Raw genomic sequence first — 18,191 nt, 5'->3', positions numbered from 1 at the left:
GTAATTGAGATAATGAGCTTCACCTGAGGAGTGGTAGGGGTGGGCCTAGGTGGTAGCGCCGGCTTCGGTGGGAAGATGCGCAGACCGAGGGCCCTAGTTGGCTGTGACTGACCTGGAGAAAGTTCCTTTGGCCCCTCCCGGTTTCGGTTTGCCCCCTTGAAACACAGGAGGACATAGTGTGGACCAGCCTCCTGGAGTTGTAAGGAAAAGCCGCGAGCGCTTTCTCTGGGGCCTGCGACGGGAACTCATATCTGGAACATTCGCTGTCCTTTAGGCAAGGTGGAGCCGCCTGGTTTTGAGGTTTTCCATCGCAAGAGGGCAGGGCTTCCACCAGGGGCGTAACAAAGGTGCTACTGAGAGGAGAGGAGGCCGTCATATGGACGTTTGGGCCTCCAGGTGCTACCAGCCCGTTAGGAAGCAAAAGGGGTACCTCTCCTGGCTGGAGTGATGGAGCCTGGTTAGCGAGGAGAAATTGGGTGATGTGTGAGGAGTGTGATGTGTGATGTGTGATGGAGTGAGGAAGGACTTTATGTGGAAACTTCCAGAAACATAGAAACAAAAGAAGATAGAACTCTGGAAAATCAGTTCCTGAACTCGCGAAGGAAGAGTTTCATCCTTGCATGAAGTAAAGACCCCTGACCAGCTTATGTTTAGGCTGAGGGCAAGTGAAGGAAGAAATAAGTAGGAAAAAAAAAAGAAAAAGAAAAAAAAATCTCAGTTTTGGAATCAGTGTCTCTTGTTATTCCTATAATAGCTGTTTCCAGGAATAAGTTGATTAAGGGACACTTAGTTTCAAGCTTCATCTATAGATATGAAATTTTATATGTTAATTGTCATGCTGTTGTCAATTTGAATTAGGTCATTAACATTACTACTGTTTCTGAAATCTCTAGAAAAGTTTTCTCCTTTAGATAAAGAACCTTGGCAAAAAAAAAAAAAAAAAAAAAAAAAGAATAGGTAGCAAAAGAAGGAAGCCATAGATATCAGCTAGGACCTTGGGCCCGGGCCCAGTACAGAAGTGAGGACATGTAGAAGCTTTGCATATTTTCTCTCTGTTATACATGTGGGCGTTCGCGTATGCTAATCTTCTTCTGTCTTCTTCCAAGTGTAATTTTACATACAAGCAGTTGGAGCCTAACTTTACAATTTAGTCTTTAGGTAACAGAAAATGTAGTAAGACTGACTGAATTTGAGGAGTAATTGAGTAATGTATAGAGCCAGAATGGGTGCAACGACCGTTGAGACTTTTTTCTTGTGTTAGGTGGAAAAATAGAGTTGTTTTATGAAAATTGAAATGTGAACAGAAGGATGCATTTGGAAGCTGAGTACCGAAGAATGGACCGTGCCAGTTTTCAGTTTATTGCTCTTAGCTCCAGATACACGCCTTATTGCCCTGCTGTGTGACCCTGGAGCTGGACCCTGTAAACGTATCTCCTTCGCTAGGTGGCATGATGTTAAACTCTGGCAATAGACCATGCTGAGGGACACTGCATGGGGAAGGAGCTTCTCTTCCAGACTAGTGTGCTGTGTGTGGTAGCCATGAGAATGTGAGACACTTAGTGTTCCTTAGCCCCCAGCAAGGTTCAGTGGCACCCATACAGGCGGCAAGTTCAGTGGGCATCCCAGCTGCTTTCCAGGGGAACCTCCCAGGTGCCCAAGCAAGTAACTTCCTGGCCATTTCCATAGGCACCCCTCTGGTGGCTTCCCAGTGAGTTTCATCAGTTTCCCAGCTGAATGCAGTAGGCAAGCACAAGATATAAAAGACATCTGTATTTGATAGAAAGATATAAAATTGTCCCTATTCATAAACCACATGGTCATCTATGTAGAAAACACTAAGGAATCTACAAAAAAATGTACTAGAACTAGATCCCAATGGAGTTAAACTAGATAACAGAAAAGTAGCTGAAACACTCAGAAATATCTGGAGATTAACAGCACAGTTCTAAATAACGCATAGTCAAAGATACACTCTCGAGATAAATTTAAAAAAATATTTTCAACCAAATGAAAGTGAAAATACAACTTATCAAACTTGGCAGATGCAACAAATGTGGCACTTGGAAATTTATAGCATTGAATGCATATGTTAGAAAAAAGATCTAAAATCAATAATCCAGGATTCCACTGTAGGAAACTAGAAGGAGAGCAATTTTACTTTCTTTGTTTAGAACCAACTTTCTGATCTATATCACATTTCTTCTTCCTGAAGAACTTCTTTTAACATTTCTTATCTTATGTGTTGGCAATGAATTCCCCCTGTTTTTATTGTATGACTAGGCTTGTTTTTTCCTTTACTTTTAAAGGGTATAGAATTCTAGAGTGAGATGTGGGTTTTTTCTTCATTCAGTCCTTAAAAGATTTCACTCTATTGTTTTCATCCTTGTATATTATCTGATGATACGTCTGCTGTGTTCTTCTGTAGGTAATTTGCTTTTTCCCTCTGGCTGCCTCTAAGATTTTACCTTTTTCTTTGATATTCAGCAGTTTGAATATGATAGGCCTACTTGTGTGCTTTTTCTATTTTGGTATTAATCCTGCTTTATACTGTCTGAGTTTCTTTGATCTGTTATTTGCTGTGTTTCTCATTTAGGAACATTTTCAGCCATATTTCTTCAGATGTTTCTCTGCCCCATTTTCTGCCTTGTACTTCCGGGACTCCAGTGATGCAGTAGCATGACCTAATGCTATTACCCATTAGACCTTGAATGATGTGTTCTGTTTAGATTTTTCTTTCACTCTTTTTTTCTTTTCGTATTTCAGCTGGGATAATTTCTATTGGTCTGTCTTCAAGTTCACTGATTCTTCCCTTGTCTGTGTCTAGTCTGCTGATAAAATTGTCAAAGACCATCACCATCTCTGTTATTGTGTTTTGTTATCTAGAATTTGCATTTGATTTTTTCTTACAGTTTACATCTCTCTGCTGAAGATGCCTATCAGGTCTTAAATATTGTCTACCTTTTCCAACATAATCTTTAACATATTTATCATAATTATTTTAATTTCATTGTGTGATAATTTCAACATCTGTGTCATATCTGGGTTTGGTTATGACGATTGCTTTGTCTCTTCAGACTGTGTTTTCTCTTTCTTTTTTTTTAAACAACATTACTGAAATATAATTCACATACTACACAATCAACCTATTTAACATGTGTAATTCAATAACTTTTAAAATATTTACAGAATTGTGCAACCATCACAAAAATCAATTTTCAAATATCTTAATCACTCCAAAAAGGAAACCTGCACATCTTAAGCATAACCCTCCAAACCCCCAGCCCTCCAAAGCTTAGGTAACCACTAATGTACCTTCTGACTCTACATTTGCTTATTCTGGATATTTCAGAATGCATGGAATTATATAATATGTGTTCCTTTGTGACTTTTTTTTCTCTTAGTATAATGATTTCATAGTTCATCCATATGGTAGCATGGATGCTAAATAACATTCATTCTGTGGTTATACCACATATTATTTATTCCTTCATTAGTTGATGGACGTTTGGGTTGTTTCCAATTTTTGGATATTATGAATAATGCTGCTATGAACATTTGTGTACACGTTTTTGTGTAGATATATGTTTTCATTTCTCTCACAGTGGAGCTTCTAGGTCATTTGGTAACTTTGCGTTTAAACATGGAGGAACTGTCAAACTGTTTTCTACCGGCAATATATGAGTGTTCTAATTTCTCGACATCCTCGTCAACACTTGTTATCTAATGATTGTGGATTTACATTTCCCTGATGGGCGATAATATTGAGCATCTTTTCATGTGCTTATGGGTCATTTGCATATCTTCTTTGAAGAAATGTCTGTTCAGACACTTTGCCCATTTCTAAAATGGTTGTTTGTCTTTTTATTATTGAGTTGTAAGAGTTCTTTATATATTCTAGATACGAGTCCTGTATCAGATATATATACTTTGCAAATATTTCTCCCAGTCTGAGGGTTATTTTTTCACCTACTTGATAGTGTCCATTAATGAACAAAAGTTTATTTTGATAATGTCCAGTTTATCTAATTTTTGTATTGCTTGTGCTTTTGCTGTGACATATAAGAAACCATTGCCTAATTAATGGTCATGAATATTTATACCCGTGTTTTCTACTAAGAGTTATATGGTTTTAGCTCTTACATTTAGGCCTGTAGTCTATTGTGAATTACTATTTTTTGTAAATTTTGCGAGATAAGGAGGGAGTGGGCCATGGCTAAAATGTCAAGGACTCTTGCTGTTCTTGTCAAAATTTAAGTAAATTTTTTTGAATAAATGTTTCTTCATTTGCTCTTTGCTTTTAGGACAGTTTTCTTAGACTTTAAATGGTCAGATGTTTTAAATAGATTTCACGAGTTATACTAGTTTCACCAGGGAATGGATCCATGGAACTGCCCTGGCTGTCATTCTGGAAGTAGAACTCAGACTGGTTTTTCTTGCTTTTCACGTTCCTGTAATATTTTGTTGAAAGCTTGGCATGTTGTATAGGACAGTAATAGTGAAATTATACTATTAAATATATATACACACACTTTGCCTCCTGCCAGTCCTTCAGTGTGAGGGTGTGTGTTAATCTGGTCGAGAGTGGTCTGAGATTGTAGTTTGTTGTTGCCGTGGTTGCCCTCCAGACACCATACGCTTGACCTTTCTCTAGTGCAGTGTTTCTCAACTACGGTGATTTTGCCTCCTGGGGACACTTGGCGCTGCCTGGGACATCTTTGAATTTGGGGTGTGCTCCTGGCGTCTAGTGAATAGAGACTAGAGATACTGATGAATAACCTACAACTCATAGGGCAGCACCCCACCCTCCACAACAGATTTATCCAGTACCTAATGCCCGTAGTGCCGAATTTCTGTTACAGTTCTAGGTGTATTCCACTGTTTTTTGTACTTGACCCATGTTGGCATGTTGGTGGCCGGCAGGGGAGGGGAGCATTCTCCAATAACTGTGTCTCAGCCAGGCTCTGTCTTAGACGGGCCCTGCGAACCTGAGTCTTGGGGGTGCAGCCTTCACAAATGCTCCCATCCCTCTTTCAGCTGTAGTGCTGGGCCTGGCATCACATATTCCAGCTCCTCTCTTAGGGACAGAGGTTTTTTTTTGGTTGTTTTCTTTTTAGTAGACTTTATTATTTAGAACAGTTTTAGGTTCACAGAAAAATTGAGCATGAAATACAGAGAGTTCCCATATATCCTCTGTATCCACACACACAAACCCAGCCTCCCTGATTATCAGCGTCCTGCACCACAGTGGCATGTTTTTTATAGTCAGTGAACCTACACTGACTGGTAGTTATATCCCCCAGAGTCCATCGTTTACTTAAGGGTTCACTCTCGGTGTTACATATGCTGTGGGTTTGGACAAATGTGCCAGGATCTGTACCCACCATGGATTCATACAGCGTAGTTTCACTACAATTCTGCATGCTCTGTGCATATTCCTGCTTCTCTCTCAGGGCGAGAAAGTTCCTCCTCCCTCCCTTCTTTCCTTCCTTCCTTTCTGTCTCTATCCCTTTCTTTCTTGTTTTATTAACCTCTTGTCTTACTCAGCCACGGAGGGTTTCCACCAGTGCCCTAATGTGACAATTTTGTTGCTCTTCCCCATGCAGATTAAGGCTTTTGTTCCATAGGGGAGAGAGGTCAGTGGTTTGGCAGTGTCTGCTTTTCTGCTCTCCCAGCCAATACCAAGATGGGAAAGGATCTCAAGGATTGTTGAGAAAAAGTAAGCTGATCAAATCCTCCTTTATTGGGACCTGCAGGGTCTTCATGCTGACCACACTTGGCCTGTATTGATTCATTAGACCTTTTTTTTTTTAATAGATCTTTATTGGAGTACAACTGCTTCACAATACCGTGTTAGTTTCTGTTGTACAACAAAGTGAATCAGCTATATGCATACACATATCCCCTCCCTCTTGAGCCTCCCTCCCACCCTCCCTATCCCACCCCTCTAGGTGGTCACAAAGCACCGAGCCGATCTCCCTGTGCTACGCAGCTGCTTCCCACCAGCCAACTATTTTACATTCAGTAGTGTATATATGTCGATGCTACTCTCACTTCGCCCCAGCTTCACCTTCCCACCCCATGTCCTCAAGTCCATTCTCTGTGTCTGCCTCTTTATTCCTGCCCTGCACCTAGGTTCATCAGTACCATTTTTTTTTGATTCCATTTATATGCGTTAGCCTACGGTATTTGTTTTTCTCTTTCTGACTTACTTCACCCTGTATGACAGACTCTAGGTCCATCCACCTCACTACAAATAACTCAATTTCGTTTCTTTTTATGGCTGAGTAATATTCCAAAATAGGACTTAATTACTCTTAAAAGCCTTTGCACAGCAAAGGAAACCATAAACAAGACAAAAAGACAACCCTCAGAATGGGAGAAAATATTTGCAAATGAAACAACAGACAAAGGATTAATCTCCAAAATATACAAACAGCTCATGGAGCTCAATATCAAAAAAACAAGCAATCCAGTTAAAAAATGGGCAGAAGACCTAAATAGACATTTCACCAAGGAAGCCATGCAGATGGCCAAGAGGCACATGAGAAGATGCTCAACATCACTAATTATTAGGGAAATGCAAATCATTAGAACTTTTTAGCTGAATATTCTTAGGAACTTACATGCTTGCCATTCTGCATTTCCCCAAAGCTTGGGTCCCTTTTCTTCCCACAGAAGAAAGACAAGTTTTCCTCAGAAACACAAGTTGGTTGATTGTTTACCTGAGACCTTGATTCTCCCATGGGTTCAAGAAAAGTCATGCCTTTGAAGTTAGCCTCACCTTTTACTTGCGGAGAAGGTGGCAGAATGCTCTTCCCAGTTCTCTATAAACTCCAAGATGGAAATGGAAGCCTTATTGCTTTTTCCCCATTGTAGTATTTCTTTGACAACTGATGCTGAACCGAGATCTGCCTAGAGCATCTAACTCTTGACTTTATCTCCGTGTTCTGGGGTGACACGTTAAGGCCTCACCCTTACAACCTCATTTAACCGGAATTACCTCCTCATGGGTCCTGATTCCATATATAGTCACAGTGGTGGTCAGGGATTCAACAGATGAATTTGGGGAAGAGTAACAAATCAGTCCGCAATAACGAACTCTGCCATAGAGAGATTCATAGTTGCCTTGATTTTCTCGATGATGAAACGGGGGAGACCACAGCACTTCACAGTGGGTTATTGTGGAGGATAAATGGCTTAATAAGCCCAAAGCTCTTAGACTAATGCTCAGGACAAAGTGAGTGCTGGGTGTTATTATTTTGTCGCTGTTGTCTTTTTTATTATTTAGCTTTTGTGCTATTTGAGTATGCTGATATGTCCTCCCTTAACCCCTTACCACACGTGTAATTAAATTAAATAGAACTTAAGGGACTTGGCTGAGCGGGACATGAAGAGAAGTCTGTAGCACCTGCAGTGATCAGACCCTCTGCCTGCATTCTGACTGTAATTTCACACCAATGCAACACCAGCTACTTTCTCCCAACGAGACCCTCAGGGGGCACTAAGGTCACACGGGTGTGTCTCTTCCTGCCTCCCACACTCTCTCATGAATTGGATTGTCTTTCCTTTGAGGTCGACCTGTGCTGGCTCACAGACCTGGGGCTCATTTGAGCTTTTCACAAATCCCTTCTTGGAAAAGTCTTAGGAGTGGAAAATGTAAAAGTCCATCTTCATCTTTACAAATAAAGAAAGACCCAGTGGCAAAGGTATTTAAGGGGAAGGCAACATCCCCAGAGCCAAGGATAAATAAAAGTGTCTTTCTCTAGCTTAAGACTCAAGTCACGTGTGCAAGATTCATGCAAAGCACTTTGACAACCAGGAGACCAGAGAGGGGAACCTTTTCATTCACAGGCTTCTGGTATATGGAATATATGTGTACCCTCAGAAAGAAATACAACGAGACAAAGGGATGAGTAAATTAAATCAAAATTATAATCGTTAAATGTGTATTTCTTTATATAATACATTCCTATGGTTACATAATTTTCATTTCTATTTTCATGTATCAGAAAATTTCCCCTTTGTCCTCAGTTTTGTTTCTGAAATGTTTTTTGTGTGTTGATTGCAGTTGAAGGCAGGTTTTTAAAAAAATAAGTTCCAACTTTTTTGTGCCTTTCAAGAGTTAATGCACTTAAGTGCACTAAGAGTTCTTTATGGGAATTGAACTTGGAGCTAGGCATCGGACACTTTTACAAAGTGAAAGATATTTTTGTAATATAACTCCCTTTGTTTGAGTTACTTGTGTAAGTAGCTCTCAGTTTAGTGGAGTGTAAATTGCCCACATTAATGAAGTGAATGAGCCTGTGGATCCTGATACAGTTGTGTTCAGCATAAGCTATTTATCAGGGCCTTGGTACTTTGATGGCACCATCTTAGTTAAGGCTGTTCAGCATCATATCCTGTGAAAATAGAAAATCCTTTCACTACAGTATTTGTGTGATATAAAAATCCCAATAGCAAATCCTTGCTCTACAATATTTGCCTTATATAAAAATCCCAGTGGACCATAGTGTACCATGGAATGCAATTTTTTACTGTGGCCAGCAGATGGCAATGTTCAACCCAATTTAATTCAACTCAGTAAGATTGCTACTTGGTCAGCTAAGTTTTTACTGAGCATGTACATAAAGCATTGTGCTAGGTGTTAGGGATGTAGCAGTAAACAAAAACAGAACCTCTTATCACCCCCATAGAGTTTATTTGTTGTTCCTGTACTCTGTGTAAGATGAGAAGGCTTGTGAAAATAATCTCTTAAAATTCCAGATTGTGGTCCTATTGTCATATTGTTGGATGGGGGAGGTAGCAGGGAGGGTGACACACAAGAACCAAGAACCGTAACACAAAACAGATTTACAAAGGTCATTAGAGTCACAGAGACATATAGTAATGGTTCATGGTCAGGAAAAATCTGTTTCAATAATGATCAAAGGGAAAACAATTAATTTTAGGGTCATCATTTAGTCTATTGTCTTGTGTCTAGGACTGTGGGACCACAATCCCTTATATGTAACCTTGAGGGCCTTATATGTAACCTTATACGTAATCTTGAGGGCCAGGTGTCTTTAGAACTCAGAATTTTGAGGATTTTGAAAAAGTAGCAACATGCATATACCGTACATTACTTAACAGCCCCCGTGGAACCTGGCGAGCCCTGTAATCAAACACATTCATGCTTGTGAAGTCAAATACGTAAGAATTCACACGATAGCTTATGTGCACCCTCATGCCAATCAGGTTTGCTTTGCCAAAAGCTTTTGGTTTTCAGAAAGTTTGGATGTTGGAATGGCAGATAAGTATTGTGGTTCTGCAATATATTATTCCAAGACAAAAAAGAATCTACCCGAAAATCTCCAAAAAACCACTCCAGTTTTCTGAAAGTTCGATTTGTATATTTGTTTACACATTTGTTCAGCACTTTTGGATGGTGAGCCATTGTTGTATTTTTTTTTAAACTAAAGTGAACCAGAATTAATTTTTTTGGAGAATGTTTAGATAGTTTCATTAGATACCTTGAGATAATTAAGACTATTACAATATCAGGATTAGAAATTATGACCTTAGAAGAAAACATTTTGCTCCTTATCACTCACAAATTAAGCACATGGTTTGGGATTTCTGCTAAGTTTTAGTGTATTTGTCGATAAAAACCACAGTTAACTAAATAAAAAGACATTTAATCAAAATAGGCAAAGCCTTCCATTGTCTATGGCCATCTAGCCTTTGGTTGTCAAGTTTTATTTAATCTGTTAAAAAAAAATTCACCACACCACCTTGGAATGCTAATGATCTTTGTATCCTCAAGATTTCAAAAGGTTGACTATAAATGTTTTAGATTGAAAAATTAAAAGCATTTTTGCCATAATTTCTCTCAGTGACAAGAGACTCTAAAGGGGATGCTATTTCCAGGAAGTCAGGAGGATTGCCAAGTGAAATTATGACAGTAGAAATAATCAGAATGACGGGAAAAAAGGCAGGGATCAACAGAGAATTCAAGGATCTTTCAGAATGGAAAAACGCAACTGATACATGGTGACTTCTCATATCTGATTTCACAAAGTGTCTATGTTTGTTTGCTTCACTGTTTAGTCTTTATGTTGTTCTCAAAAGTATTTGAAGCTGCTCACATAAACACATACAAAATAATAGGTTAAAAATATGTGTGTGAGAGAGAGAAAGTCAGGGGCACACAGAAAGGAAACTAAGGAAGTCAGGGTAGGGGAGGGAAGCAGGAGGCTGGGACATCACCTTTTGCACATTTGCCCCTGAGCTTTCCAGGTACCAAAATGAAGAAAAGTACTCTCAGTGCCATGAGAATTAAGCTCGTTGAGGATAGAGAGCACATTTTATTCACTGTCACGGTTCTAGGACACAGCACCCTGTCTTAGAACAGGCAAGTGATATGCATTTGTCAAATGAATCAAGTATAGTGTCTCTAAGATGAAAAATAACAGTAGTGCTCTGTGGAAACACAGCATGTTTTTAGCATCCAGAAATTTCCTCCAGGTCTTCATAATGGGACACTGTAGATGTTGGGACCAGTGTCCCCAGTAACATCTTGAAGGATAATGGGGCAGACTGTCCATGGGACATTTGTTCATTCATTATTAATTTATTCATTGAACAAAATTTCTTGACCCAGTTTTTTTCAAGACACAGGAATTGACAACTGTCTAGAAGGGCAGGAGTGTAGTTAAATATATGGGAAAGTGGTATAGGGTGTATAATACAGTCTCCTTGGAGAGTGCTGATGGTAACTCAACACTTAGAAGAACATATTGCACACCGTAGCATAATGGTGAATGTTTGTGGAATGGATTAATGAAGAGTTCATCAGCTAGGAGGAAGAGAAGGGACTTCTCATCTGAAGGGAGCAGAATGGGCAGAGATTTGGGGAACTGCTGGTGACCTAGGAGGGAGGATGGTGTGTATGGGTGAGAGGAGGGCTGGGAGCCCTTGGTGAGAAGTTAGCCTGTGGGAATAAACCTGAGTCAGATCTGGGATGCTAGCATCGGGAGTTTTCTTTTCTTTTTAAAAATATATATTTTTCATCAAGAATGATCCCCAGCTAAAGGCAGGATAGAAGAGAAGCCTAATGTGTGTGATGCACCAGCTCGTCTGATGCACGTCCTCTTACTTGATACCCCCGATCATCTGCCGAAGCGTTGTTCCCGTTTTCCGTATTAAAAAAACTCAGAGAAACCTGTCCTAAATACCTCCCTGTTCATTCATTAAGACAACGCTCAGTGCATGCTAACCACGTGCCAGCCCCACCTCCCGCCTAGGCAACCCCGGGCGGGGGCGTATGTCACTGCGCTTCGGTCTCCCGGCTTGTACACTGGGAGTCGTGAGAATGAACAGGTTAACAGACATAATGTCTCAGAAGAGTGCCATCCTTAGGGATGGTGGGAGGGAGGGAGACGGAAGAGGGAGGGGATATAGGGATATATGTATATGTATAGAGAGTTGAACCATTTGCCCAATATCAGTCATCTGTGAAAGGAAAGTCCGCCTCTTCTTAATTCAATGAAATACTCGTTCTGAAATACCAGTAACAAGGGAGAACGTGGGAATGAGAGCTGGTCCCTGCAGTTCCTGTTCTTGTCCCAGGTTCACCGGATCCTGGAGGGTCATTTCCTGGTCCTCAGTCAGCCACGTTGCCTTCTCATGGAGCCTCAGGGATCCAGAGGACAGACTGAAAGTTATAAACAAATTATTGTGAATTGCCTTTGGCAGTGGGACCCCATGCAGAGCTCTCTTTGCTTACCTCTGGCCTTCTACATGCGACCAGGAACATCTTTAACTCCTACCAAGAAGACCTTTAGATGCTGAAATTCCCACCCAAGACATGGATTATTTCGTATTCTACCTACTGAAGACTTACTTGTACTCAAGGCATCTAATATGCTTGGGATGGTGTCTGCTACACAGTAGATGCTCATGAGTATTAGTTATTATCATTCACCTCCATTTACATTTCTGACCATCAAGGTCTCCCACAGGATTGAACCTGAGACACCATGCTTATGCTTGTGCTCTTGCAGATTCACTGTGACAATCATATCAGCGTAAAACAGATTCAGTATTCGCTAAAGGAGTGGGCATGTACAGTAGCAATGGAGTTCTATTATAGGATTACTGTGAGTTGAGGTTGGTGCTAAGGTCTGTCTCCCCTCATCATCTGGTCTAGAAAAGAGGCCGAAAGGGAAAAGATCCAACGTCTGAATTTGTAAAGAGATCATGAGGACACAGCAGCTGTTTAACAATCACCCTGGAGTATAGACAGTTTTTTAAGCTGCCGAGAGAACTTGGGGAAGAGATACTGAATGATTGTTGGGAGCATTTTAGGAATCATGGTAAATTAGGAGTTTCAAGTGGTAGACAAATGGTCCAGTTTTCTAAAGAAGAAAGATACTTTTTGACCTCTGGATAGTTCTATTTTATTTCTAAATAAGAGTCTACTATGGATTCTTTTTTTTTTTTTTTAATCTTTATTGGAGTATAATTGCTTTACAATGGTGTGTTAGTTTCTGCTTTATAACAAAGTGAATCAGTTATACATATACATATGTTCCTATATCTCTTCCCTCTTGTGTCTCCCTCCCTCCCACCCTCCCTATCCCAACCCTCTAGGTGGTCACAAAGCACTGTGCTGATCTCCCTGTGCTATGCGGCTGCTTGCCACCAGCTATCTATTTTACGTTTGGTAGTGTATATATGTCCATGCCAATCTCTCACTTTGTCACGGCTTACCCTTCCCCCTCCCCATATGCTCAAGTCCATTCTCTAGTAGGTCTGTGTCTTTATTCCCGTCCTACCCCTAGGTTCTTCATGACATTTTTTTCTCTTAGATTCCATATATATGTGTTAGCATACGGTATTTGTCTTTCTCTTTCTGACTTACTTCACTCTGTATGACAGACTCTAGGTCCATCCACCTGACTACAAATAACTCAATTTCGTTTCTTTTTATGGCTGAGTAATATTCCATTGTATATATGTGCCATATCTTCTTTATCCATTCATCCGATGATGGACACTTAGGTTGCTTCCATCTCCTGGCTATTGTAAATAGAGCTGCAATGAACATTTTGGTACGTGACTCTTTTTGAATTCTGGTTTTCTCAAGGTATATGCCCAGTAGTGGGATTGCTGGGTCATATGGTAGCTCTATTTGTAGTTTTTTAAGGAACCTCCATACTGTTCTCCATAGTGGCTGTACCAATTCACATTCCCACCAGCAGTGCAAGAGTATTCCCTTTTCTCCATACCCTCTCCAGCATTTATTGTTTCTAGATTTTTGATGATGGCCATTCTGACCAGTGTGAGATGATATCTCATTGTAGTTTTTTTTTTTTTTTTTTTTTTGCAGTACACGGGCCTCTCACTGTTGTGGCCTCTCCCGTTGTGGAGCACAGGCTCCGGACACACAGGCTCAGCGGCCATGGCTCATAGGCCCAGCCGCTCCGTGGCATGTGGGATCTTCCCAGACTGGGGCACGAACCTGTGTCCCCTGCATTGGCAGGCGGACTTTCAACCACTGCGCCACCAGGGAAGCCCCTCATTGTAGTTTTGATTTGCATTTCTCTAATGATTAATGATGTTGAGCATTCTTTCATGTGTTTGTTGGCAATCTGTATATCTTCTTTGGAGAAATGTCTATTTAGATCTTCTGCCCATTTTTGGATTGGGTTGTTTGTTTTTTTGTTATCGAGCTGCATGAGCTGCTTGTAAATTTTGGAGATAATCCTTTGTCAGTTGCTTCATTTACAAATATTTTCTTCCATTCTGAGGGTTGTCTTTTGGTCTTGTTTATGGTTTCTTTTGCTGTACAAAAGCTTTGAAGTTTCATTAGGTCCCAGTTGTTTATTTTTGTTTTTATTTCCATTTCTCTAGGAGGTGGGTCAAAAAGGATCTTGCTGTGATTTATGTCGTAGAGTGTTCTGCCTATGTTTTCCTCTAAGAGTTTGATAGTTTCTGGCCTTACATTTAGGTCTTTAATCCATTTTGAGCTTATTTTTGTGTATGGTGTTAGGGAGTGTTCTAATCTCATACTTTTACATGTACCTGTCCAGTTTTCCCAGCACCACTTATTGAAGAGGCTGTCCTTTCTCCACTGTACATTCCTGCCTCCTTTATCAAAGATAAGGTGTCCATATGTGCGTGGGTTTATCTCTGGGCTTTCTATCCTGTTCCATTGATCTATCTTTCTGTTTTTGTGCCAGTACCATACTGTCTTGATTACTGTAGCTTTGTAGTATAGTCTGAAGTCAGGGATCCTGATTCCTCCAGCTCCGTTTTTCGTTCTCAAGATTGCTTTGGCTATTCGGGGTCTTTTGTGTTTCCATACAAATTGTGAAATTTTTTGTTCTAGTTCTGTGAAAAATGCCAGTGGTAGTTTGATAGGGAGGTTATCTACAGAGGAAGCACAGACCCTGCTAAAATCCACTTCTCCAAGTTTCACAAACAGCAGGCCAGATCAGAGCCATTTCTTCTTGATGGATTACCAGTTGGCTAGCTCAGGAAGCTACGTATTTGTATTACAGCCAAGAGTCCTAGTACAAATGGATTTTTCTTTTTATCTTAGTGCCCCTTGTGTGTCAAGCACTGTGAGAAGCACTGAGGATAACTGAGCTAAAGGAGTTCAGTTTGATGATGTCGGAAGTAGTCTATGATATCTTTCTCAAATGGATGCCCACGAACGAATGGTTGGAAACAATTAGATTGGTTACATTAGTAGCTGCTTTGATAAATATACATTTTGATAATGATACTTATACCTTTTTGGATACACCAAAACATGGTGAAAAAATATTAGTTGATAGACCTCATCCAGAAAGACGATTTTTTGTTTGTGACCGAAACCAAAATTGAGATGAACTGTAGCAATAATAGATCCTGCACTCTTTCTACTTATTTTAACAATCCAGTTGTTTGTGTGTGTGTTTGTGAATGTGTGTGTGTTAAAGATTTAGTATTAATGCATAGATTTTTACATGTCATTACAATATAAATAAAATAAATAAAACCTTCCTAAAAGGATTCCTCTTCCTCTGCAAACAACAGCATTGTCACCTACAGTAAAGCTGCAAAACCACAACCACAGTCGTCTTGGGAGGGTGTGTGTGGCTGAGCAGGAGGCTGTGACTGGGGCGGCCAGAAGCTTATTATAACCTTAGGTACCTCATTCTGAAGAATCTTTTTTTCTCACTAGCTCATGAACTCCTCAAGGTCAGGCCCTGCGTATCTGATAAAATGCGTGGACCCTCGCAAGTTCTCAGTAAGCACTTCTTGAAGATGCATTCCCCCCTCCCAACAAAATCCCCCTTAATTTGATCTTATAGTGTATTAATTATAGAACAGCATCTTTGTTAGTTTCCTATTGCTGCTGTAACAGTGTAACAAATTAACACAAAGTCAGTGTCTTAAAAACAACTCAGATTTACTATCCTGCAGTTCCAGAGGTCAGAAATCCCCAAAGTCAAGGTGTTGGTAGGGCAACATTCCTTCCTGGAGGCTCTTGGAGAGAATCTGTTTTATTCCCTCTTCCATCCTCTAGAAGCTGCCCACGATCCTTGGCGTGTGGTCTCTTTCCTACATTTTTAAACCAGCGACTCTCCAACCCTTTTTCTGTGGTCACATTTCTTTCTCTGAGTACTGTCAGGAAAGAGTCTCTACTTTTCTTTTAAGGATTTATGTGATTAGATTGGGTCAACCTGTATAATCCAGGATATTGCTATGTAAGGTAACACATTCACAGATTACGTGATTATATTTAGGATTAGGGTATGGACATCTTTGGGAACCCGTTATTCTGCTCATCACAGCATCCAAATAAGAAAGGTGGTGATATTAACTTCGTTAGATTCTACCCGGAATATTTCGCTATGCCTCACCTCAATCAAATACTTGCAGATTGTAGCAAAGAATCAGAACAGCAAGGAGATTGGGAGTTGTTCCAATCTAAGGGATGTTTAAAGGAATGGGATGTTTAGCTTAGAAAAATGAAGACCTATATTAAGGGGTGGAGTGGGGTTTGAGGGAGGCACGAAATGATTGCTTCTTCAAAATATCAGAAAGCTCTGTCATACGACAGAGTTTAAACGTGCTGTACAGCCTTGGAGGACAGAATACGATTAAGACTGGAACCTTTAGGGAAGGAGTTTGGGGCAGAAATTAAGGCAGAGCTATGGACATTATTGATGTCCTTAAATGAAAGGGCTGAAAATGGCATGGCTTGTTGATCTGCAGAATCTTATAAAGGAGATTTGAGTATTAGATGAGGGATCAGCACAGATGTACTCTCAAATTCCATTTAACCCTCACAGTCACTGATTCTATGACTTAGTGAAGTAAGAAAGAGAAAAACAAATATCGTATATTAACACATATATGTGGGATCTAGAAAAATGGTACAGATGAACGGGTTTGCAAGGCAGAAACAGAGACACAGATGTAGAGAACAAACGTATGGACGCCAAGGGGGAAAAGTATGTGGGGTGGTGGTGGTGGGATGAACTGGGAGAGATTGGGATGGACATACATACCCTAATATGTATAAAATAGATAACTAATAACCTGCTGTATAAAAAAATGAAATAAAATTCAAAAAAAAAAGATTCTATGACTTAGAATTCCATTCATGACTCTTGGGCACTTCTGATTGCATATAGCTGGAGCTGGTCAAGGCCCTACATCCTTACTAAGGAGTTGTCTTTTTGCCCTTGCTAATTTCATTATCTGAGGATCTATCCCATGTCAAACAGAAGTGGTGAAGGAAGTCGGTAGAGTTCAGATGCCTCTTGAGAAGATGTAGTGACCCGTGTTACAACTGGGATTATAAAAAACAATAGCCATAGAGACAAAGTTTTAAAATATTACACAAATACTTAAAAAAATGTTCTCGGGCATGTTTAGACATGGAACAAAAACAAAGAAGTGAGCTATAGAGGATAGACATGAAGAAAGTATAGATTCATTGCTATTTGGTGACTTGTATGGGTATCAGGTAAGATCCATATTTTGAGGAGGTTGAATATTTAAAATGAAGGAAACAAAAAGTAGACCATATTCTTTCATCCTAATCCAGAAAGTAATATATTTTTGAGACTTTTTTTTCATTAGTCCACTTTTGAGATGATTATTTGGAATAACTTGTACAAGATCTGGGAGCTGCTATATATAAAGTGCTGTTTTTATGTCATAGTGTATGCTACATAAAAGTATTTTTTTCTACTTTAAGTAGTTTGTGTTACCATATTCTTGATCTTTTAAATACACTTATGAGTGTATAAGTTAAAACCTGAATTGTACTTGCTGTTACGTTAGATCTGTCAACCCACTAATTATTTTATATCCCACAAATATCCAAAAAGGATTAAGATATTAATTACAGCTTCAGTTATATCCGAGAGAGGTCTTTGTGGTTCTTTATAGCTGCGGTTTATATATCTTCAAAGAGAGTCTTCAGTGTCTTTGGGTTTGTAATGGTCATTCTGGATTAAGAGGAGCTTGTTCAGACACTTAAGACTTTGGGCCAGTGCCGTCAATGACCTCATACCATTCCGTCTTCTTTCCACTTCTATGGATTACCCAGCAGCAGTAACGATGATTCTGGCCAGCTCCTGATACTGCCCTCCACAGTCAGGGGAAGGTCAGTTATTTTTTGATCCCCATGGGAGAGAGACAGCTCCTCAATCAGTATCCTAAAATAGTCAGTCATTCTCAGCTGCTGGGCTGGAGTCCCTCCAGGGGAGAGCAAAGGCAATACAAATCCACCGGCTGGGTGCGAGTGCGAAGCCACCGAAACAAAAGCTAAGAGACACTTCTCAAGAAGATTCTGCCTATTCAAAAATCTTTATTCTTTTTGGTTGAGGAGCTAGGTGTTAGCTATTTTTTATTTTCTTATTTTATTTAAAGGGAAACCAGTGAATTGAAAATGAGACTAAATATTGCCATCTTCTTTGGGGCTCTCTTTGGTGCTTTGGGGGTTTTACTCTTTTTGGTGGCTTTTGGATCAGATTATTGGCTTCTTGCGACTGAAGTGGGAAAGTGTTCAGGTGAACAGAATGTGCGTTTCTTCTTCAAAATATTGTTGTACTCGATAGTAATGAGCATAGCTTTATGTATCCTCTTGAAATCCGAAAATGGTAGTGGAATGTCTATTTCTTCATAGAAGAGATATGTAGAAAGCT

At 39.9% G+C, this 18,191-nt stretch overlaps 1 protein-coding gene across 5 annotated transcripts in view; it reads left to right on the top strand.

Annotated features, from left to right (window-relative positions):
* The window catches only part of TMEM182 (transmembrane protein 182), a 79,863-nt gene that overhangs the window by 5,175 nt on the left and 56,497 nt on the right, over window positions 1-18,191 (top strand). The window contains exon 1 of one of the 5 annotated variants that reach the window (XM_022599176.3): window positions 12-18,067. The exons of the other annotated variants lie outside the window; for them this stretch is intronic. Coding sequence (XP_022454884.1) covers window positions 17,936-18,067 — 132 coding nt within the window. The 5' untranslated portion in view covers window positions 12-17,935. Of the gene's footprint in view, window positions 1-11; window positions 18,068-18,191 lie in introns of those variants that run through there. 5 annotated transcript variants of the gene reach the window in all.

This window comes from Delphinapterus leucas, chromosome 13, assembly GCF_059928025.1.
Source record: "Delphinapterus leucas isolate spDelLeu-1000000601 "Yukka" chromosome 13, BTC_Dleu_Yukka2, whole genome shotgun sequence".
Lineage (NCBI taxonomy): Eukaryota > Metazoa > Chordata > Mammalia > Artiodactyla > Monodontidae > Delphinapterus > Delphinapterus leucas.
Note: the sequence above shows the minus strand (reverse complement) of the source record. Positions and strands in the feature narration are given on the sequence as shown.